Source organism: Cebus imitator, unplaced genomic scaffold, assembly GCF_001604975.1.
Source record: "Cebus imitator isolate Cc_AM_T3 unplaced genomic scaffold, Cebus_imitator-1.0 Scaffold8, whole genome shotgun sequence".
Lineage (NCBI taxonomy): Eukaryota > Metazoa > Chordata > Mammalia > Primates > Cebidae > Cebus > Cebus imitator.
In genome coordinates this window covers 8282694-8304998 of record NW_016107323.1, presented here as the reverse complement: position 1 = coordinate 8304998, position 22305 = coordinate 8282694, and the positions used below count along the sequence as shown (strand labels likewise).

Sequence of the window (22305 nt, the reverse complement as noted above, 5' to 3'; positions counted from 1 at the left end):
GACTCTATCTCAACACACGTTTCCAGAAATGGCTCAAGTCAGTTTTGTTTTAGGAAGAGTTTTCTGGTGTGTGGGACTAGAAAGGAAGTATTTTTGTGTTTCTGTACAGTTAGGGCTCTCTGAGCTTATATGATTGAAACTTGAGATCTGGACTAAAGGGTAAGCCTTGGAAATTCAACTCATGACTGATTAGCTCCTGAGAACCCCAGAGGTTCCCTTCCCTGGAGGGTTATGTGTTTAGACATCAAGGGTGGGTGAGACCCACACCACAGAGGCAGCTCCTGAACAGTAGAGCTGGGTTCTAAAGTGATTAGTTGGTGCTGGACATAGTGGCCCAGGCCTGTAATTCCAGCACTGGAGGCCATGAGTTTGAGACCAGCTTGGGCAACAGAGCAAGACTGAAACTCGACAAAAAAAAAAAGAAAAAAAAGTTGTGGGTGTGGTGGTGTGAGCCTATAGTCAAAAAAAAAAAAAAGGATCAAAAAAAAAAAAAAAAAAAAAAAAAAAAAAAAAAAAAAAAAAGCCTACTAGTCTTACCTCCCCCTGGAGCACTGTGTTTACTTCCAAAGGCTAAAAGCCAGGGTCCTTGTCTCTCTGTCCACATGACATTTGGGAGGTACATTCTTTCCCTTCCTCTCTCAAAAGGTTCCTTTCCTATGTAAGCACTTAGATTCAGAATTGGGATTGTCCTTACCTAGAGTACAAATTCTAGTGCACGTGGGATGACAGCTAGTTCTCATTTCTCACCCCAGGAGCAAGAATCGGGGCAAACTGGTACGGTTATTATCGTGTAAGTAGCAATATGGGTCTGCTGTACCCCAGCATCTTCATTAAAATAGTATTAATAGGCTGGGCACGGTGGCTCACGCCTGTAATCCCAGCACTTTGTGGGGCTGAGGCGGGTGGATCACCAGAGGTCGGGAGTTTGAGAGCAGCCTGACCAACGTGGTGAAACCCTGTCTCTACTAAATACAAAAAATTACCTGGGTGTGGTGGTGGGCGCCTGTAATTCCAGCTACTTGGGAGGCTGAGGCAGGAGAATCGCTTGAACCCAGGAGGTGGAGGTGGCAGTGAGTGGAGATCGCACCACTGCACTCCAGCCTGGGGGACAGTGCAAGACTCTATCTCAAAAAAAAAAAAGTATTAATAAATACAGAGATTAAAAACCTAATACAGTGACATTTATTTTCTTCTCCATACTTCTCTATAACGTGTGGGTTTTAGTTTTGGACTCAGAAGAAACATTATTAGAAGTGCTTCCTATTCCAAGTACTCCATGATCACTATTTTTTTGAGACAGGGTCTCGTTCTGTCATCCAGGCTGGAATGCAGTAGTGTGATCATAGCTCATTGCAGCCTCCATCTCCTTGGCCTCAGGTGATTCTCCCACCTCAGCCTCCTGAGTAGCTGGGACCACAGGCGTACACCACTAGGCCTAATTTTTTTTTTTTTTTTGAGATGGAGTCTGGCTCTGTCGTCCAGGCTGGAGTGCAGTGGCACGATCTCAGCTCACTGCAACCTCCGCTTCCTGGGTTGAAGTGATTCTCCTGCCTCAGCCACCCGAGTAGCTGGGACTACAGGTGCACACCACCATGCCTGGCTAATTTGTTGCATTTTTAGTAGAGACAGGGTTTCACCGTGTTAGCCAGGATGGTCTCCATCTCCTGACCTCGTGATCTGCCAGGCTTGGCCTCCCAAAGTGCTGGGATTACAGGCGTGAGCCACCACACCGGATCAATTTTTAATTTTTTTGTAGAGATGGGGTCTATGTTGTCCAGCGGGTCTCAAACTTCTGGACTCAACTGATCATCCCACCTTGGCCTCCCAAAGTGTTGGGATTAGAGGCATGAGCCATTGTGAGCAGCCCTGCCCATTCATATAAAGTTTTATTGGAACACAGACATGCTAATTCACTTACATAGTCTGTGCTTCCATGCTAAAATGGCAAAGTTGAAAATCTGTGTCAGGGACTCTATGAATTGCAAAGCTGAAAATATTTACTCTCTGACTCTTTACAGAAAGTTTGCCCTCCCCTGCGTGAGCCGATGGTACCCCCTGCTGAGGAACACCACACAGCCGTAAAACAGAGGAAGAATTGCTTTCTATACTGATGCGGAAGGGACTCAAAGATATAGACATGGAAAACGTAAGGCTCATGATAGTATATATAGCACATTATCATTCTGTTTTTCAAAGGGGTGGCTGGGCACAGTGTCTCAACCCTGTAATCCCAGTGCTTTGGGAGGCCCAGGAGGGTGGATTGCTTGAGCTCAGGAGTTAGAGATCAGCCTGGACAACATGACAAAACCACATCTTACAAAACATATAAAGATTAGCCGGGTGTGGTGGTGCATGCCTGTAGTCCCAGCTACTTGGGGGCTGAGGCAGGAGGATTGTTTGAACTCCAGAAGTTGAGGCTGCAGTGAGCTGTGATCGCACCAATGCACTGGGGGACAGACGTGGTGGGCACACAAGACCTCAGGCTAGAGCCCCCGGCTGTGGCTACCCTCCTTTCAAAGTCCTGCCTGACTGTGCCCACCAGATGGCAGCACCTCTGAAGCCAGAGGAAGGCAGGATGCCGGAACCCCACTTAGAATCCGTGCCTAGACACTGCCATTTATTCTTTACGTCTCAGCTTCACACCCCTTTCTCTAGGATGTCCTCCTGGACTCCCGCAGTCTGGGTCAGCGCTCCTTCCTGCCTGTTGCTGCGGGGACCACTCTATTTCCAAGTGTGTCTGTATTTGGTACCCTAACCTCCACCCCAGCCCCACCCCAGCAGCTCAGACTCCTCCCGGCCCCCTCACTAGGTAGGCACAGGACCACAGTTGAATAAATATTAAATATTGATGAAGCTCAGCCCCTTCCTCCTTGTCCGGCCTGAGACCCCCACCCCAGGCAGGGGGAGCCTCTGGCACCCATGGTGGGAACTGTACCTCCTCACCTGATTAGCTTTCTCCAGGTTGGTCATGATCAGGCCGACTTCATCTGCCCTGAGACACAAAGACGAGGCCCTGAGGAAGGTCTTCCCGTGGGCTCCAGGCCCCGCCCCTCCTGACACCCCAGCCCCTGCCTGCTCCCAGGGGAGGGCTGATGGCCCTCCCTTCCTGCCGTGCTACTGGAGAGAAATCAGGCTGGGGAGAAAAAAGCCTAGGCTTCGGGGAAAAGGGAGAGGGCATCAGCACTTCACCTCCTCCGGGCAGCCTGGCCTCCCTCTCCCCTGGGGGAGGCTCTCTGAACTCCACCTCCAAGACTTTGTCCCAGTGGCGCCTGGAATGCCCTTCCCCAAGATAACGCCCGCCCCCCACCCCCAGATCACAGTTTCTTCTGGGAGTCGGTCACTTGTTTACTGCACTGCGCAGCCCCCTCCAGACTGCCAGCACAGAGGGGCTTGGGATGGGCCTCGCCTCTGTTAGCAAGGGGTGTGAGATGCTGGGGCATGTGCGGAGCACTTGGTGACTCAAGGCCACAAATGGGCTGCGTGCATGCTCAGGGCCTTCCGTGGCTCAGGCTGTTCCTGCTGCCTGGAGCACCCTTTCCTGAACTCTTCTCATGGCCTTCTCCTCCTCCTCCAGGGAGTTCTCCCGGATTAACCAGGACAAAGGACCCACCCCTTCCTGTCATTCTCTCTCTTCTCCTGCCCCCACTTCTTCCCTTTGTAGCATTTGCCATGTGCCAAGAACAGTGCTGGGCATACAATAAGTGCTCAGTATGTGTGAATGAACAAATGTATCACTGCACATCAGTTTTTGTCTCCTCTCCTCGATTGAAGACAGGGTCATGTTCTCATGTTTCCTCCAGGGACCCAGAACAGCACTGGATAAACAGTAGGTGCTCAGTAAGTGTTTGCAGAATGAATGATTTCTTAAAGCCTAAAGAGATGCTTGAATCCAGAGTGATTTAGGTGAATGCCTCTCAGCCCCTAAATACTGGAGTGTGGAGCTGGCGAGCAGGAACAGCCCCCCAGGAGGCCAGGGCGAAGGGCGAGGACCCCACCAAGCAGCCCCTTGCTCAGCCCAGGCCCCAGGACATTATTTATGGTTGTAGTGTGTGAGTGGCAAAGCAAATGACAGCTGTGTGCCTTTGGGGGTGAGGAGCAGAGGTGCTTAATGAAATGGGGGGCCTCCAGCAGAGAGTCAGAGGACGGAGAAGAGTCAGAAAGAGGAGGCATATTTGAGAGGTCAGAGGCAAGAGGCATTTCTAGAGGGACAGAGGGAGGATGTAAGTCCTGAAGGATCAGAAGGAGGAGGCAAGTACTGGAGGGTCAGAGGGAGGAGGCCTGTCTGGGAGGGTCAGAGGGTGGAGGTGTGTCTGGGAGGGTCAGAGGGAGAAGGCCTGTCTGGGAGGGTCAGAGGGAGAAGTCCTGTCTGGGAGGGTCAGAGGGAGAAGGCCTGTCTGGGAGGGTCAGAGGGAGGAGGCATGTCTGGGAGGGTCAGAGGGAGGAGGTGTATCTGGGAGGGTTAGAGGGAGGAGGCAAGTACTAGAGGGTCAGAGGGAGGAGATGTATCTGGGAGGGTCAGAGTGAGGAGGGAAGTACTGGAAGGCCAGAGGGAGGCGGCCTGTCTGGGAAGGTTTGAGGGAGGAGGCCTGCCTGGGAGGGTTTGAGGGAGGAGGCACACCTCAGCAGAGCTCACTTACTTGGACGCCGCCTCCTCGTCGTATTTCCGCCGCAGCTCTAGCAGCTCTGCCTGCGTGGCCTTTAGCGCTGGGAGAAAGCAGAGGCAGGGTGAGGCCCCGCCGCCGAGTGGGAAGGGGCTGGGTCTCCCAGGGAGGTGGAGCTGGGGTAGTGAGGGAGACCCTTCTCTCAGTCAGCACTGGTGACAGGAAGTGAGTTTCCTGCCCCTAGAGGGGCTCCAGGCTGGTGGGAGGGATGTGCAGCGGCTGGGGCGGGCAGTGCAGGGTGGATGAGGTCCTCTCCATGGGTCTAGGTAGCTCATGGGTCCCAGGCTGGGTTGGGGGGCAGAGGCGTGGTGCTGTCTGCCATGACCTGGGGTATACGCCCCCAACACCCTTAAGTCACTGCAGGACCCAGGCAAGGCTGTCCATGTGCTCAACCACCTGGAGGCTCCAGCCTGGCAGACAGGAGGACAGGGAAGACCCACACAATGAATGGATTCATGTGTTACAATGCATGAGCGCTTTTGATACAATTCCAGATTTCTAATTTCTCTGGGAAAATGGAGAGGCCACAGGGGACCATATGGGCGGCACCTGGCCGGTGCTAAACAGTGGCTGTCTCTTTAGATGAGCCTTCATTTCTCTAGCTTGCCCCAGACCTCACTCCTCCTCAATGCCTCCCCTAAGTTGGTGGCTTGGTAGTGTTTTGGCCCCTGCCAGGGTTGTATTAAATTAATTAATTAATTAGAGACAGAGTCTTGACATGTTGCCCAGGCTGGTCTTGAACTCTGGGGCTCAAGCAATCTTCCCGCCTCAACCTCCCAAAGTGCTTGGAATTACAAATGTGAGCCACCATGCCTGGCCACCACCTGAAATGATTCTGTCTCAAATCCTCCACAACAATGTGGCTTCTCGGGCATAGAGGCTCTGACCCCCACTGGGTAAGATTTTTCTTCCCAAACTCTGTTTTTGCTCTCTTGATTCTAAAACACCTGGATGTGGCAGACCCTAAGCCATGTCCCCCTCATTGATAGCAATATCGCTTCCTTCCAGTCCTCCGTCCGGGCCGCCTGGTGTCGACACATACCTGAATGTAGGACTTTGATTTTCTCCTCTGCCTCCCCCAGTCTGGCCGCCAAAGTGATCTGTACTTCTTGAAGGCCCCTGTGGAAAGATGAGGCCTGCTCGTGCTGCCTGCAGGGACAGGCCTTACCCGGGGCCCCCGAGTCCAGTCCCATCCTGCTTTCCAGCTCTTGGCCATTCCCTGTAAGCTGCACCTCTGTCTTTCTGCAAATCCTTAGACATGAATTCAGGCACCTGGCTGTCCTGCTGCTCCACTGCCTGCATGGGCCCTGGCATGGCTGCCCCTGTTAGTTTCTGCCAGGATTTTTAGGGGCAAAAATGTATAGTAGCAAGCAACCTCTCTGGGCCTCAGTTTCCTTATCTATAAAATGGGGTTTCTGATCGGGTCTGCCTCAGGGGATGCTGTGAAGCATGCTCAGTGGGGTGCCCAGCCCTCAACAGTTCCTCAATATTGTGAGTTATTGATACTGCCTGGGGGAGTAACATTTCCTCTGTTTTCTTTTATTTTAAAGACAGGGTCTTGCTCCGTTGCCCAAGCTGCAGTACAGTGGCGCGATCATAGCTCACTACAGCCTCGACCATCTGGGGCTCAAGTGATCCTCTGCTCTGCCTCAGCCTCCCATGTAGCTGGGACTATAAGTGTACACCACCACGCTTGGCTAATTAAAAAAAAAAGAAATATATATATATTCGTGTGTGTGTGTGTGTGTGTGTGTGTGTTTGTATGTGTATATATATATATATGGCTGGGCAAAGGGACTCACACCTGTAATCTCAGCATGTTGGGAGGCTGAGGCAGGAGGATCACCTGAGGTCAGGATTTTGAGACCAGCCTGGCCAACATGGTGAAATCCTGTCTCTGCTAAAAATACAAAAATTAGCCAGGTGTGGTAGTGCACACCTGTAATCCCAGCTACTCAGGAGGCTGAGGCAGCAGAATTTCTTGAACCTGGGAGGTGGAGGTTGTAGTGAGCTGAGATGCCACTGCACTCCAGCTCTGTCGCCCAGGCTGGTCTTAAACCCTTGGCCTCAAGCAATCCTCCTGCCTTGGCCTCCCAAAGTGCCGGGACTACAGGCTGCAGTGGGCTATAATTATGCTGTTGCACTACAGCCTGGGTGGCAGAGCAAGATCTTGTCTCTAAAACGTTATAATTATTGTAAAATAAAAAGAGAAAGATGGTAGTACCAACTCCTGCTCTGCCAGTTTTGTACCCGCCAGCTCCCATAACTGCATAAGCTAAGTCCTAGGAAGACATGTCTTAATCATTTAAAAAATCCTACCAGTTCTGCTTCTCTAGAGAATGCCGAGGAATGGACTACCCTTAGCCCCATTTACCAGGTGGGAAACTGAGGCTCAGAGGATGATGTGATTTGCTGGGGCCGGTCACTGAGCTCCTGTGGTGGGACTTGAACCCAGATCTGACTGGAGTCCAAAGCCCACAGCCCTTCCTCATCTGCATCTCCAATCTGCATGTCGATTCTGGTAGGAGACTTTCGCTGCCCACGGCCCAGCCAGGTGGGACGGCCGCAGCCCTGCCTGCTCCTCCCTCCACCCACCCTCCCTTCCTCACTTTTGTTTCTCCGCCTCATTTCTCTGCAGCAAGGTTTCTGTCAGGAGGGCTTTCCCGGGAATGCCTGGGAGGTGGCTTCCCTCGGTCAGCGTGGGCACGGCAGGCGACGTCCCCTCTCGCTGCTCTGCAGGGAGAAAAAGAGGGAAAACCCCCATTGTCAAGAGAACAACGTGACGCCAGAGCGGCTTTCTGCAAACCAGATCGATCATCGATTGCAATCAATTTCCCAACTTGGGCCTTGGAGAGAGCACAGCTGTGGAACCCTGCGGACCCCATGTCCTCGCCACACAGGTCATTTCCACCGTGGCGCCAGCGTCAGCACACGCAGAGCTTCTTCTGCCTCCTCATGCCTCTGCGGCCCGCTTCATTATACGTTTAAAATTGTGGTAAAATATACGTCACATAAAATTTACTTTTTTTTTTTTTTTTTTTTTGAGACAGAGTCTTGCTGTCACCCAGGCTGGAGGTGCTACTGCAGTGGCGCGATCTCAGCCTACTACAACCTTCACCTCCTGGATTCAAGCGATTTTCCTGCCTCAGCCTCCCGAGTAGCTGGGATTCCAGGTACTCGCCACCATGCCTGGCTAAATTTTGTATGTTTAGCAGAGACGGGATTTCACCATGTTGTCCAAACTGGTCGTGAACTCCTGACCTCAAGTGATCTGCCTGCCTCAGCCTCCCAAAATGCTGGGATTGCAGCTGTGAGCCACCGTGCCTGGCAAAAATTCACTATTTTGACCACCATTTTGTAGTGACATTTAACATAGTCACAATTCTGTGAAGCCATCACCACTAATTCCAGAACACGGTCACTGCCCCAGAAGGAAACCTGGTGTCCCCATTAAACAACTCCCCATAACAGCCACACCCCTTCCTCTAGCCCTTGGCAACTACCAGTCTCCTTTCTGTCTCTACAGATTTGCCTGTTTTGACATTGCACAAAAGAATCGTACATTATATGGCCTTTCGTGTCCAGCACCTTCCGCTCAGCACCATGTTTCTCTTTCTTCTTTTTTCCCTGGACAGAGTCTTGCTCTGTCACCCAAGCTGGAGTGCCATGGTGCGATCTTGGCTCACTGCAATCTCCACTCTTAGGTTCAGGTAATTCTGCCCTCAGTCTCCCAAAAAGCTGGGATTACAGGTACACGCCACCATGCCTGGCGAATTTTTTTTATTTTTAGTAGAGATGGGACTTCACCATGTTGGCTAGGCTGGTCTCAAAATCCTGATCTTGTGGTCCACCCGCCTCGGCCTCCCAAAGTGCTGGGATTCCACGCATCAGCCACCGCACCCGGCCTGCATCATGTTTTCAAAGTTCATCCATGTTGTAGCATGGATCAGTGTGTCCTTCCTTTTCGCTGAGTAATATTCTATGGATATTTGGTTTATGTATTCAGCCATTGCGGGCCACTGGAGTTGTTTCTGCTTTTGCTGTTGTGAGTAATGCTGCCGTGTACATTTGTGTACACTGTTCTGAGCTCTTGTTTTCATTCTCTGGGGTCCACGCCTAGCAGTGGCCCTGCTGGGTCACGTGGTGAGACTATTTCTGCTACTGAAGAACTGCCAGGTTATTTTTCCCCCCAACTGTGGAGGGCACACATGGGGACGCTCGGCCATCACTGGCCTCACCTGCATCACACCCACCTCGGCAGGCCCCGTGGGGACTCATCCCAGGGACTGGTGGGTGCTTTTGGTGCTGAATTCATCATGGGGTAGAGGGTACTTTGGGGCTGGCCATGGAGGGTGGGAGCCTGAACAGGCCTCTTGACTTTCTCTCTACCTGCCAGGCCATGTGTCTTACTGACTTGTCCACGACGACCTCCTCTTCTAGAAGGTCATCACTTTTAATTTTTTTGTAGATCTTGCCATGCTGCCCAGGCTGGTCTTGAACTCCTGGGCTCAAGTGATCCTCCCACCTTGGCTTCCCAAATTGCTGGCATCAGCCACTGCACCCAGCCAACCTTTTCTTTTTTGAGACAGAGTCTTGCTCTGTTGCCCAGGCTGGGGTATAGTGGTATGATCTCAGCTTACCTCAATTTTCTCTTTTACTCTCAATGGCATTTCCGGTGCCAGGAATTAAATGGTTACCGAAGTCCTTCACCTGCCCAGTTCCCTGCCCTAGCCACCCCCCAACAAGGGTGGCCAAGTTTGGCTCTGAAGATCTGCAGCCTGGCTGTTTATTGCAGATGCTCTGAGAAGGCCTTATCCGTACCTTCGGGGCTCAGGAGCTCAGGGTTCCTCTTCCACGCAGTGTGGAGGTCTTGCCGGGGCTGCCCGCTGGACTCAAAGCTGGGGGGCTGCAGTCTGTCGTCTAGGCTGCGCGCCGCCTCAAACACAGGCACGGGGTCTGTGCAGGGAGAGAAAGACAGGGATGGTAAGGGCCTGATGGATGGGGACACCTAGGCTGTGGCTGCAGGGCCTGGCAGGTCCCACAGGAGCCACTGGAGTCACCCTGCTGGCTTACGGGAAGTAGTGTGGACTTTCTGCTCTACGAGGGGGCAGCCTTGTCCAGTCACTTGCCCAGGGGAGCACCTGCTATCTCCAGGGTGCGGGTGTCCTGCCCAGCTGGGAATAATACTAACAATAATAATAGTTGGCTGGGCCAGGTACAGTGGTTCACGCCAGTAATCCCAGCACTCTGGGAGGCTAAGGAGGGCGGATCATTTCAGGTCAGGAGTTCAAGACCAGCCTGACCAACATGGTGAAACCCCATCTCTACTAAAAATACAAAAAGATTAGCCAGGCATGGTGGCACATACTTGTAATCCCAGCTACTCGGGAGGCTGAGGCAGGAGAATTGCTTTAACCCGGGAAGTGGAAATTGAGGTAAGCTGAGATCATACCACTGTACCCCAGCCTGGGCAACAGAGCAAGACTCTGTCTCAAAAAAGAAAAGGTTGGCTGGGTGCAGTGGCTGATGCCAGCAATTTGGAAAGCCAAGGTGGGAGGATCACTTGAGCCCAGGAGTTCAAGACCAGCCTGGGCAGCATGGCAAGATCTACAAAAAAATTAAAACGGTAGTCTGGGTGCAGTGGCTCACGCCTGTAATCCCAGCACTTTGGGAGGCCAAGATGGGTGGATCATTTGAGATCAGGAGTTCAAGACCAGCCTGACTAATGTGGTGAAACCCTGTCTCTACTAAAAATACAAAAATTAGCCGGGCATGATGGTTCACATGCCTGTAATCCCAGCTACTTGGGAGGCTGAGGCAGGAGAATCTCTTGAACCCAGGAGGCAGACGTTGCAGTGAGCTGAGATGGTGCCACTGCATGGCAGTCTGGGTAACAAAGTGAGACTCTATCTCAATAAATAAATAAATAAATAAATAAATAAATAAATAAATAAGCTGGGCATGGTGGTACATGCCTGTGGTCCCAGTTACTCAGGAGGCTGAGGTGGGAGGATCACTTGAGTATGGGTGGTCGAGGCTGCAGAGAATGGAGACTGCATCACTGCACCCCAGTCTCAGCAGCAGAGTGAGATTCTGTTCAAGCCATCCTGCCTCAGCCTCCAAGTAGCTGGGATCAAGGGTGTGCACTACCATGTCTCGCTAATTTTTGTGGTATTTTGTAGAGACAGGTCTCGCCATGTTGCCCTGGCTTCATTGCATTTTCTTGACTCTATGATGCCATCTGTGGCACTCTGAGGCTGTGCCTTGCAGACCTCCAACTACAGTGAGGGGCACGGAGCAAGGATCTGGCTGCTACTCTGAGATCCACTGCTCTGAGGCCAACCTTCCCATGGCCCCGCCAACCATGCCTGTGTGCAGTGGGGATACCGAGGCAGGGCTGCTCTGAGGGCCAACTTTGCAGTGAGGACTCGCCCATGACCTCGTCCAGTGCTTCCACAGGCCGTGTGGGGTCTAGATATGCTCCCAGGCAGCTGCCCCGCCTCTCCACGTGCTCTTCCAGCCTCTCTGCTCCCTGCATTCTTATGCTCCAACATCCTCTCAAATGTAATCCTGGGTGTGCTTCTTGGTGGATCTGGTGACCACGATCATTTGAGACACACATTGACACATTGTTGGTGAACGGCTTTTTCAGGGGCAAAACACACACCTAGACGTAAGATGTCCACCAATTCCCCAGTCACTCAAAGGCGAGGAACGCGCAGGTCCTTCTGCCTGGAATTTGGTTCTCTCTCCCAGCCCTTCACACCGTAAGCACTTTGCTTCCTTCCACTCTGAAGTCCTCCTCAACTTTTTCCCCAAGTTCCTGTCTAAGGCAAGGCCTAAGATCGTCCCAGAGGTGGGTGTAGCACCTTCCAGGCTACAAAGCCCACGCTTGGGACTGGGTTCCCAGCATCCTCACGGCATCCCCTGGGGGCTGGCTTGGGTCCAGCACATTTTCACACATGAGGAAACTGAGGCTCAGAGAAGCCAGGTGACTTGCTGAAGGGGAGATGTGACACTCGAATCTGGGTCTCTTGCTCTGCTACACCAACGCCTCCTGTCGTCGTGTCTGCTCTTGACAGCTCCAGCAGGTGCAGATGATGTCCACGGCACCCAGGAAAGCCGGCTCCTAGATATGGACCAAGAAGCCTGGGGCCTGGTTCAGTGCTTCCTAATGCATGGAAGCCCTGCCTCTTCCTGGTCCCTTCCCCAGAATTTTCTTTTCTTTTTTTTTTTGAGACAGAGTCTGGCTCTGTCACCTAGGCTGGAGTGCAGTGGTGTGATCTCAGCTCATTGCAATCTCTGCCTCCCATGTTCAAGCGAGTCTCCAGCCTCAGCCTCCCAAATAGCTGGAATTACAGGTGTGTGCCATCATGCCTGGCTAATTTTTGAATTATGATTTTTTTTTTGGAGATGGAGTCTTGCTCTGTTATCTAGGCTGGAGTGCAGTGGCGTGATCTTCGCTCACTGAAACCTCCACCTCCCGGTTCAGTGATTCTCCTGCCTCAGCCTCCTGAGTAGCTGGGATTGCAGGTGTGTGCCATTACACCCAGCTAATTTTTGTATTTTTGTAGAGATGGGGTTTCACCGTGTTGGCCAGGCTGGTCTTGAACTCCTGACCTCAGGTGATCCACCCACCTTGGCTTCCAAAAATGCTGGGATTACAGGTGTGAGCCACTGCACCTGGCCACATTTTTTTCTTTTTTTGAGACGGAATCTTGCTCTGTCGCCCAGGCTGGAGCACAGTGGCATGATTTCGGCTCACTGCAACCTCCACCTCCCGGGTTCAAGCAGTTCCCTGCCTCAGCCTCCTGAGTAGCTGAGATTATAGGCACACACTACCATGCCCAGCTAATTTTTGTATTTTTAGTAGAAACGGGGTTTCACCATCTTAGCCAGGCTGGTCTTGAACTCCTGACCTCGTGATCCACTCACCTCAGCCTCCCAAAGTGCTGGGATTACAGGCGTGACCCACTGCCCCCAGCCCTCAAATTTTTGTATTTTTAATAGAGCTGGGGTTTCACCATGTTGGCCAGGCTGGTCTTGAACTCCTGACCTCAGGTGACCTGCCTGTGTCAGCCTCCCAACGTGCTGGGATTACAGGCATGAGTTACTGTGCCTGGCCCCTCTCCCAGATTTTTCTGCTAGCATCTGCTTGGCCCTTGCTCTCTGCTAGGGAGTAGAAGGATTAAGAGAGTGGACATCAAGGTCCCTGGAGTCTGCTAATCTATACTTGCTTCTTGGGATTGCTATGTGACTTTGGCAGGTGACTCTACCTCTCTGTGCCTCTCCATAAATGTAGCAATCTCATGGGGCTGTAATAAGGATCCATGTAAAATACTCCACATGGCACCGGACACTTGGCTAGCTCAGGGCAAGCAGAAGCCCTCACTTCTTTCTGAGCTCCAGTCACAGTGGCTTCTTCTTACCTTCCCATCTGAGACTGTTTGCACAGAAGCCTCTGCCAGGAACACCCTCCCCTGAATTATTCCTTTCAGCTAGTTAACACTTACTTGCCTTCCATATTGCAATTCAAATGCCACTTCTTCCAGGAAGCCCTCCTCGACTCACCCGTCCTCTGATATGAGCTGCCTGCATCTTTCCTTCATGGTACCCACTGCAGTTCTAAATAACACCCACTGGACTGCAAACTCCACAAGGGAAGCCAAACTGCATCTGTTTTTGACCCCCCTCCACCTCTACTCTGCTGGAATTCTTGTACCTACCATGAAGTGTGACCTACAGTCCAACCCAATAAATATCTGCTGATGGAAGAAACGGGGCAGTTCCTGTACATGGGGCCTTCAGGTCTGGCTGGAACAAGGCAGCTTCCCTGTTTTACTCTGCTGCGGTCTGTTCGTTTAGGTGGCAGGGGCTCGGACAATGGGCATCCATGCCGAGGTAAGCAGGTGTGTGGGAAGGCGGCGGTGGCTTTCGTCTGCCGGCAGCCCCCACGCCCCGTCATTAGGCAGGGCCTGCGCAGCAGGGTATGCCATTATGTCTCCCCGGGCTGATGTAATTATACATTGACATAATTAACCCAGCAAGCGCATTAGGCAGGCCAGCTAAAAATTCATCTATAATTATTTGTTGTGTGCATGCTAATGAGTCCATCTGCACTGCCTTTGTACAACACGAACAAATTAATTTACAAGTCTGGATTTTTTAATAAGTTCAAGGAAACGCTTCCTATTGTGTCCTGGTTTTTGAGAAAGGAGGAAAAAGGCGGCGAGCACTCTCAGGGGTCAGGGAAGTTAGACAAACACAAGACGGTGTGGTGCCAAGCGGACCGCGCAGGGCCACAGAGGGCTTGCTCGGGTTCCAAGGATGGGGAGGATCCGGCTCGTGGCCCAGGGGCCCTGCTGGCCGTGAGCCCATCGAGCCAAACGACGATGCTTGGGTGATAAGGGATGTCTGTCACTCACCCCGTCGCAGGGATTAGGTATTGACATTTCATTCTGCTCCGAGGCCCTGCAGGTCACTCCTTGCTGGCTGTGTGCTCTGTCTTGGGGGAAGCTGGCCTCAGGTGGCACCCCAGAGAGGTTGATGGGAACAGGGGCTGACCGGACCTTTGATTCAGGTCCATAGATTTCAAGGCTCTGTCTTTTTGCCTTCCTTTGCAGATACAGTGTAAAACAGTCATTAAGCTCACAGAGTCCAAAGTCCAGCACAGGGGCCAGATACCAGGGGTCCTGGAGCCTCAGTTCCTCCACTTATAAACTAGAAACTTCCTAATTCCCACAAATTATTATTTAGAGACAAGGTCTTGCTCTGTTGCCCAGGCTGCAGTGCAGTGGCTCGATCTTGGCTTACTGCAACCCCTGCCTCCTGGGTTCCATCGATTCTCCTGCCTCAGCCTCCTGAGTAGCTGGGACCACAGCTACCACCATGTCTGGCTAATTTTTGTATTTTCAGTAGAGATAGTACTTCGCCATGTTGGCCAGGCTGGTCTCAAACTCCCAACCTCAGGTGATCTGCCCGCCTTGGCCTCCCAAAGTGCTAGGATTACAGGTGTGAGCCACTGCGCCCGGCCACTATTTTTAAAATTTTTGTAGAGATAGGGTCTTGCTATGTTGCCCAGGCTGGTTTCAAACTCCTGCCTAAAGTGATCTTGTTGCCTTGGCTTTCCAAAGTGCTAGGATTACAGGTGTGAGCCACCACGACTGACCTCCCCAGGAATTCCCATTGGCAAGACGTTAAAGATACTGAGAAAGGCAGTAATGAGTTAAGGATCCAGTGTCAGCTCCTACTGCAATTGGCCAAGCTAACCTCCTGGAGCCTCTGTTTCCTTATCTGTACAATGGGGCTGCATGTGCAGGGTGGCTAAGGACTGGGGGAGAGAAGGTATGCAGAGAATTGCATAGCGCCAGGCACAGCGTGGGGCTTGCCCAGTGCTGTCTGCTTTCATCAGCCCTAGACAAGGCAGCACACCAGGCTCTGGCATTCTGGGCGCTGGCTGTCTAGGCAGGGATGCTCTGTGGAACCTGGGACAGGGGATGGCTTCACCTGTGTGCATCAGTCCCCCAGAGATCCAGAATCTAATCATCGTGCTTTGAGCTAACTCCACGCTAGGACCCAAAGATCCCAGCTTAGAAAGTCACACTGGGGAGGCACCTATCAGATCAATATGTCAACACCCCTTCCATCCCAGGGCACAGTGGGGTCTGATGTTATCCCTGAAATCTGTTGGAGAGCTGGTGGCAGGCTGAGACGGGTCCTTAGGCCTCTTCCTTTCACACTGTGCGGCCCCTGAGTCCCCAACTTGAGGGAGAAGGTGGTGGTGACATCCAGGTGCCTCGGCCAAAGTCAGGCTGCAACCATGTCCTAACGGCCAAAGCCCTTTCCACAGACTAGAATTCACTCGGTCTTCACCACAACACTGAGGCAAGCACTGCTGGATCCTGATTTCCCACATGGAAAAACGGAGGCTCGGGAGTGAAGTCAGTTCCCCAGGGTGAGGCAGGGAGGGCTGGGCTGCTGTCCAGGGACACTGGCCCTGTTTGGCAGAACAAGGTCCTTGAGAGACCTTGCTGGCGCCAAGCAGGGGCACATCAGAGTCCCCTGGGGGATATGTCAAACATCTCAGGGACTCAGTCCTAAATCAGTCATTTCAGGGAGCAGGTGGGGTAGTTCATGGCGCAGTTGACGGACCTCTTTAACTAATGGGTGATTTCCATTCTCTCTCAGATACAATAGAGCTGTCAATCAAGATGCCCCGCCTTCCCCTGGCAGCGGGTCACCTGACTCAGGGTGGCCAATCAGATGCTCTGCCCTGGGAATTTCAATGAATCCGTCTCTACCCCCTGCTCTGGTCCCATCTGACCCAGGTGGTCTCACCATTCTCCCCTGCCCTCTGCCTTCTAATAAATTCCTTTCATGCCTAATAGTTTTGCAGAGCTGGCTTCTGCTGCAAGGCACTAAGGAACCCTGATGGATACATGTAATGCATGGTTTTGGGCCAAAGGAGACCTAAGAAATCACTGGTTTAATAGGTTTATTTCAAGGCTGAACCTTAAAAACTGGGCCGCATAATAGAGAGACAGAGGACTGAATGCTCAGAAGGATGCAGGGCAAGGTGTTCCCTGGGCTTTCCTAGGTGATGTCACAGGTTTGGGGGAGAAAGGGAACCCTATGGCTTAGAGAGGGCTGTGCAGGGCAGCCTGGCCAGGAAGTAACCAGGAGGGGCGGACTCCTGCAGTGCGTCTCCAGGAAGGAAAGAGGAGGAAACAGGCTATGAGAGTCTGTTTTGTTTGCTGACACACAGTAGGTGCTTCATAAACATTTCACTAACTGAGGCAATGAGAGGTTGGCGAACAGACCAGAGGCCCTTCCGAGCTGCACGAGAGGAAAGCATCACTTGAGTAGAGATTTGATTAGTGCGAGAGCAAGAAGCGGGAAGTGAGCTCGGAGCCCGGCTCTGTGCACCGCCTACTCGTGTGTGGTCTTGAGTAAAGTATTTCAGCCCTTTAAGCCTCATTTTTCCCTTCTGTAAAATGGTGATACTAACCACACCTATCAAGGCTACTGTGGAGATTGAGATGTAAGTTTTGTAAAGCAGTTAGCACAGCGCCTGGTACACATAAGTGCTCAGTAAAGAACAGGGAATGATTCCCAGGGAGGCCAGAGGAGACCAATGCTCGTGTCCTGCTTTACTGTGCTACTGCCTGGCCTTGTCTCCTGGGCCAGGCTGATTTGAGACAGGCCATGAGGGCCCTGGTTTCTATTAGATCAGCAGCATGAGTCGGACGGCTGTCCTTGGTCCTGCTGCTGGCCTGCTGTGTGGCCCTGGACAATGCACTGAATTCTCTGGTCCCCCTGTCCAAATGCCCATTACAATATATCCCAGGCACGCACTCAATATTAGGCATCATCAGATAGAGGCAGGATCCCTTGGATGTGAGTGCTTTGGCCCTGGGTCTATCCCTTACAGCTGGGATGGGCAGGGAGAGTGATTATGAGACACCTTCACAGTTGAACTTGATGTAGGAGACATGCAAGGGATTTATTAGGGGAAGGCCCATGAAAGGAAGTGGGGAGGGAGAGGGAGGAGGCGGGATGCTGATCTGATGCCTGAGAAAGGAGGGAAGGAGGAGGGAGGACGGGACAGGCTGAGCCTCACTGCAGCACGGCTCTGAGAAAATCTCAGTCAGGCTGGTGGGGAGCTTCAGAGCAGGGTGCATTGGTCAGCTCCAGCTGCCATTAAAAACCACGGGCTGGGCGCCATGGCTCACACTTGTAATCCCAGCAATTTGGGAGGCCGAGGCGGGCAGACTGCCTGAGGTCAGGAGTTTGAGACCAGCCTGACCAACATGGTGAAAACCTGTCTCTACTAAAAATACAGAAATTGGGGAACACTGTGACTTCCCCAAATCCCCAAAGGCATGCTTGGAGAAAGGGAAAGGAGGCCAGGCTGGGAGGCTGGAGGTGGAACGCTGGCTGTCACACCACCAGGGAAAGTCACTTGGGGCCCCTGCGCCTCAGTTTCCCCACTAGTAACAAGGAGATAACAACAGGACCTACCACCTGGGGTTGCACAGTGGTTGTGTGAGCTCACGAGCTCCCACTTCAGTGCCTCCCAAAGTGCTGGGATTGCAGGCATGAGCCTCAGCGCCCTGCCTGTGGTATGTTTTTAATGGCAGCTGGCGGTGACCAATACATCCTGCTCTGAAGCTCCCTACCAGCCTGGGCGAGACTTTCTCAGAGCCGTGCTGTAGTCCGAGGCTCACTCTGTCCAGTCCTCCCTCCTCCTTCCCTCCCTTCTCAGGGATCACACCAGCACCCCACCTCCTCTCTCTCCCTCCCCTCTTTCCTTCACGGGCCTTCCGTAATAAACCCCTTGCTTATCTAAAGCTGTCTTGGCATCTGCCTCCCAGAGGACCCAAACCACTTTGCTTCTCAGAGCCTCAGTTTCTCCATCTGTAAAACAGGGACAAACACAGACTCTCCCACTAGGAGTCTGTGGATATGAAATCCGTGACTGGTGCTGGTGCATTCTGCAGTGACGAGTCTGAAGCTGGCAGAGCTCCCCAGGGCACCTGAATCCTTGTGCCTGCTTTACTCAGCCCGTGTTTATTCCATGTCTGTGGGAGGCACGATGGGGAGCGAGACGGTGAGGCCCCTGTGCTTGAGCAGCTGACATCCCAGTGGGGGAGATGGATGCTACTCCTTTGCAAAGGCGCTCAGTGGGACCATCGAGAATGTTTCCACCAACAAAGACCCTGGGGAGGGAGATCGCGACTCACCTTGGGGAGACTGGGAAAGACCTCGGTAACATGGAACTAGGGGTGCTGCTGGGGAGCAGGGAAGATCCGTGGGAAAGAGGTCTGGGCGGGAGGCATCGCTTGTGCAAAAGGCTGGTGGCTGAAGGAATCTGTGCAAAGCTCAGTGGCATCTGAGGACATGACATCAGGTCCCAGTGGCTGGAGTAGAGTTGGGGGAGATGATGGGGACAGGTGGTCAGGTGGATCCAAAGCCCCTTTGTTGATAATGTAGATGGGGTGGGATTTATCTTAAGGGAGGACACATTCTAATTTGCCTTTGCTCATCCAGCTGCTCTGTGAAAAGTGGGCTGTAGAGGGCGCCAGACAGGGGCTACTGCAGTAGTCCCAGCAGCCGTAATGGTGGCTCCAGTCACAGTGGTGGCAGAAGTGGGCCCAGCACACAGATCCAAGAGTTAGAATGGAAATGTTGGCGGGACCTGGGGCACTGAGCTGAACAGCGTTTCCCGAGTTCATGTGAATTTGGAACATCAGAATGTGACCCTATTTGGAACTAAGGTCTTTGCAGATGTGAAATCAAGATGAGGTCACGCTGGAGTAGGTGGGTCCTAATGCAATGACTGGAGTCCCTCGGAGAAGAAGAGAGGACACACAGAGCCACACAGGGAAGGAGGCCACGTGAAGATGGACGCCGAGGTGGAAATGACACATCTAGAAGCCCAGGAGTGTCAAGGACTGCTGGCAGCCCCAGAAGCCGGGAGAGAGGCGTGTGCCACCCCCGCAGTCTCCAGAAGGAACTAACCCTGCCTACACCTTGACGGGGGCTTCTGGATTCCGCAGCTGAGAGAAAACATTTCTGTTGCTTTAAACCGCCCAGTCTGTGGTGACTAGGCACAGCCGCAGGAGGAATCTGCTCCACAGTGTTTTGGAGGCCGGAGGTCCGAAATCCAGGTGTCAGTAGGGTTGTGCTCTCTCCAAGGCTCCAAGGGAGGACCCAGGCCTATTTATTTGAGACAGAGTCTCAGGCTGTGGCCCAGGCTGGAGTGCAGTGGTGTGATCTCGGCCCACTGCAACCTCTGCCTCCTGGGTTCAAGCGATTCTCCTGCCTCAGCCTTCGAGTAGCTGGGACTACAGGTGCACGCCATGATGCCCAGCTACTTTTTGTATTTTATTTTTAGTAGAGATGGGGTTTTGTCACGTTGGCCAGGCTGGTCTTGAACTCCTGACTTCAAGTGATCAGCCTCAGCCTCCCAAAGTGCTGGGATTATAGGGATGAGTCAACGTGCATGGCCCTTGTTTATTTTTGAGATGGGGTCTTGCTCTGTTGCAAGGCTGGAGGCCAGTGACATGGTCACAGCTCACTGTGGTCCCAAACTCATGGGTTCCAGCAATCCTCCCATCTTGGCCTCCCAAAGTGCTGGGATTTTAGGCAGGAGCCACTGTGCCTGGTGTAAATGTCACTCCCCTCTTCTTGTAAGGATGTCAGTCATACTGGATTAGGGGCCACTCTAATGACCTCATCTTACCTTGATTATATCCTGCAAAGATGCTAAAGAGTCCAAATAAGGCCACAGTGAGAGGTATTGCTGGTTAGGACTTCAACATGCCTTTCTGGGGGACACAGCTCAAACCATAACGTGTGGCAATGGACTCAATACAAACTGAGAGACAGGCAGGATGGAGGAACTGCCAAGGCTGCAAGGCTCATAGGAAGGAAGTCTTCACTCAAGTCTAACCCACTTCCCTCTTTCTGTACCCATTTCATCTGCCGTCCAGGGAGGCAAGCCCATGCTCTAAGGGGACCTGGCAGCTCCTAGGCACTAGTCCTCCTGCCTCCTCATTCTCTCCATCTCCCGGGGAACTGGGCTGTGGGTTCAGTTGGCTGCTCTGAGAAGTCCACAGCTACGAGGATCGTCTACTTCCCTGGGAGCTTCCACTCTAAGCTTCCTCCTCCAGTGCACGGTGCTGTGGTCCCAGATGTCACGTTGTCCAGGAAACTCATTTCTTCCCACCTTCCCTATCTGGCAGGAATCCATGGAGCCCTGAGCTACCTTGCTGGGAATTAGGTTAGGGAGAAAAAAATTACTAACATTCAGACAACTGCAGGATTCTGCCAACTTCCATGGAGTAGAACGCTCTGTGGGCAGTTGGCAAACCCGAGGGCCTCCTGTTTAGTTTGTCCAACGGTATTATTCGATGTATCAGCTAAATGTCACTGGCTGCTCTTACAAACACAAATTGAAAGAGAGAGAAATGACAAAAAATCTTTAAAATGTTTGGAAGACGTTTCTCAGAGAACCTGACAGCCATGGAATGCCAGGGGAATCTCGTTTTCATTCCTGAGTCTTCCCTTCCTCTTCTGGGTCCAGCACTGGCTCTTCACATAGTAGGTGCTCAATTAACGTGGGTTGCGTGAAAAGTGTGATAAATGATGAAATTATTATTATTATTTTTTGAGGCAAATTCTCGCTCTGTTGCCCAGGCTGGAGGGCAATGGCGTGACCTCAGCTCACTGCAACCTCTACCTCCTGGGTTCAAGAGATTCTCCTGCCTCAGCCTCCCGAGTGGCTGGGATGACAGGCATGTGCCCCCACACCCAGGTAAATTTTGTATTTTTAGTAGAGACAGGGTTTTGCCATATTGGCCAGGCTGGTCTTGAACTCCTGACCTTGTGATCGAAATGATGAAATTATTAGAGCTCTGGGTGAGAGGGCAGGGTACCACAGAGTTTTAGAGTTTTCCATGATGGCATCTCTGTGGGAGGCAGAATAATGCCTCCTCAAAGACATCTGGACCCTCAGAACCTGTGAGTGTTTTTCATTTTTTTTTTTAAGAGACAGGGTCTTGCTCTGTCGCCCAGGCCAGAGTGCAGTGGCACAGTCACGGCTCACTGCAACCTTGACCTCCTGGGCTCAAACGATCAATCCTCCAGTCTCAGCCTTGGAGTAGCTGGGGCCACAGCCACGTGCCACCATGCCCAGATAATTTTTTAATTTTTGTAGAGACGGGGTCTTACTATGTTGCCTGGGCTGGTCTCAAACTCCTGGGCTCAGGTGATGTTCCCGCCTCAGCCTCCCAAAGTGTTGGGATTACAGGTGTGAGCCACTGCACTCCGCTTGTGAGTGTGTTATGTTGTACGCACAGGGACTGAAGGTTGCAGACGGAAGGAGATCACAATCAGAGAGAGACTGAAGAAGCTGCCCGGCTGGCTTTGAAGATGGAAGAGGCCATGCACCAAGGAACGTGGGCAGCCCCAGAAGGTGGAAAAGACAAGGAAACGACTTCTGCCCTGCAGCCTCCTGCCTCCAGAAACCACACAGCCCTGCGAATGCTTTGATTTTCACCCAGTGAGACCCACCTTGGACTTGTGTTCTGCGGAACAGTTAGGTCATAAATGCGTGTTGTTTTAAGTCCTAAGCTCACGGTATTTGTTACAGCTGTGACAGGGGACCAAGAGTCCCTAATGCAGTTGTCATTTATCCGCCAGTCCACTATATGTTGACAGCATTTCTTCAGTTGCCAAATATTTCCCGAGTGCTCGCTGTGCATTGGGGAAGGTTCTGGGGCGCGGAGGTCCAGGCGGAAATAAGAGAAAATCCCTGCCCTCCTGAGGATGACATTCTAGAGGGAATGACGGACAAAGGATGGGTGAGGCAACCGCAGTCAGACAGGCTTAGAAGCCAAATGAAGCAGGGCTGGGGAGACGGAGGGGTGTTGACTGGGCAGGGTGGTCGGGGCAGGGGTGTCTCCATGGAGCCCTAATGAACGAGTTAGCAGGGGGTCTCGAGGGAGTGTTCTAGATACAGGAAATACGAGGAGAAACAGCTAGCATCAGATAAGGAAGCAGTGGCTGACCGTCCCACCAATCGTCCCCTGGGGTTACTGTCCCAGAAATACAGCTTCTTCTTTTTTTTTTTTTTTTTTTT

At 52.3% G+C, this 22305-nt stretch overlaps 1 protein-coding gene across 8 annotated transcripts in view; it reads right to left on the bottom strand.

Annotated features, from left to right (window-relative positions):
- CUX2 (cut like homeobox 2) overlaps positions 1-22305 on the bottom strand; it is a 327980-nt gene that overhangs the window by 54977 nt on the left and 250698 nt on the right. For 7 of the 8 annotated variants that reach the window (XM_037743460.1, XM_017542258.1, XM_017542266.2 and 4 more), the window contains 5 exons: positions 9483-9617; positions 7271-7394; positions 5704-5780; positions 4638-4704; positions 2944-2992 (listed from right to left, as the gene is read on the bottom strand). In XM_037743460.1, coding sequence (XP_037599388.1) covers positions 2944-2992; positions 4638-4704; positions 5704-5780; positions 7271-7394; positions 9483-9617 — 452 coding nt within the window. The remainder of the gene's footprint in view (positions 1-2943; positions 2993-4637; positions 4705-5703; positions 5781-7270; positions 7395-9482; positions 9618-22305) is intronic. The other variant, XM_037743455.1, reaches the window with a different exon arrangement.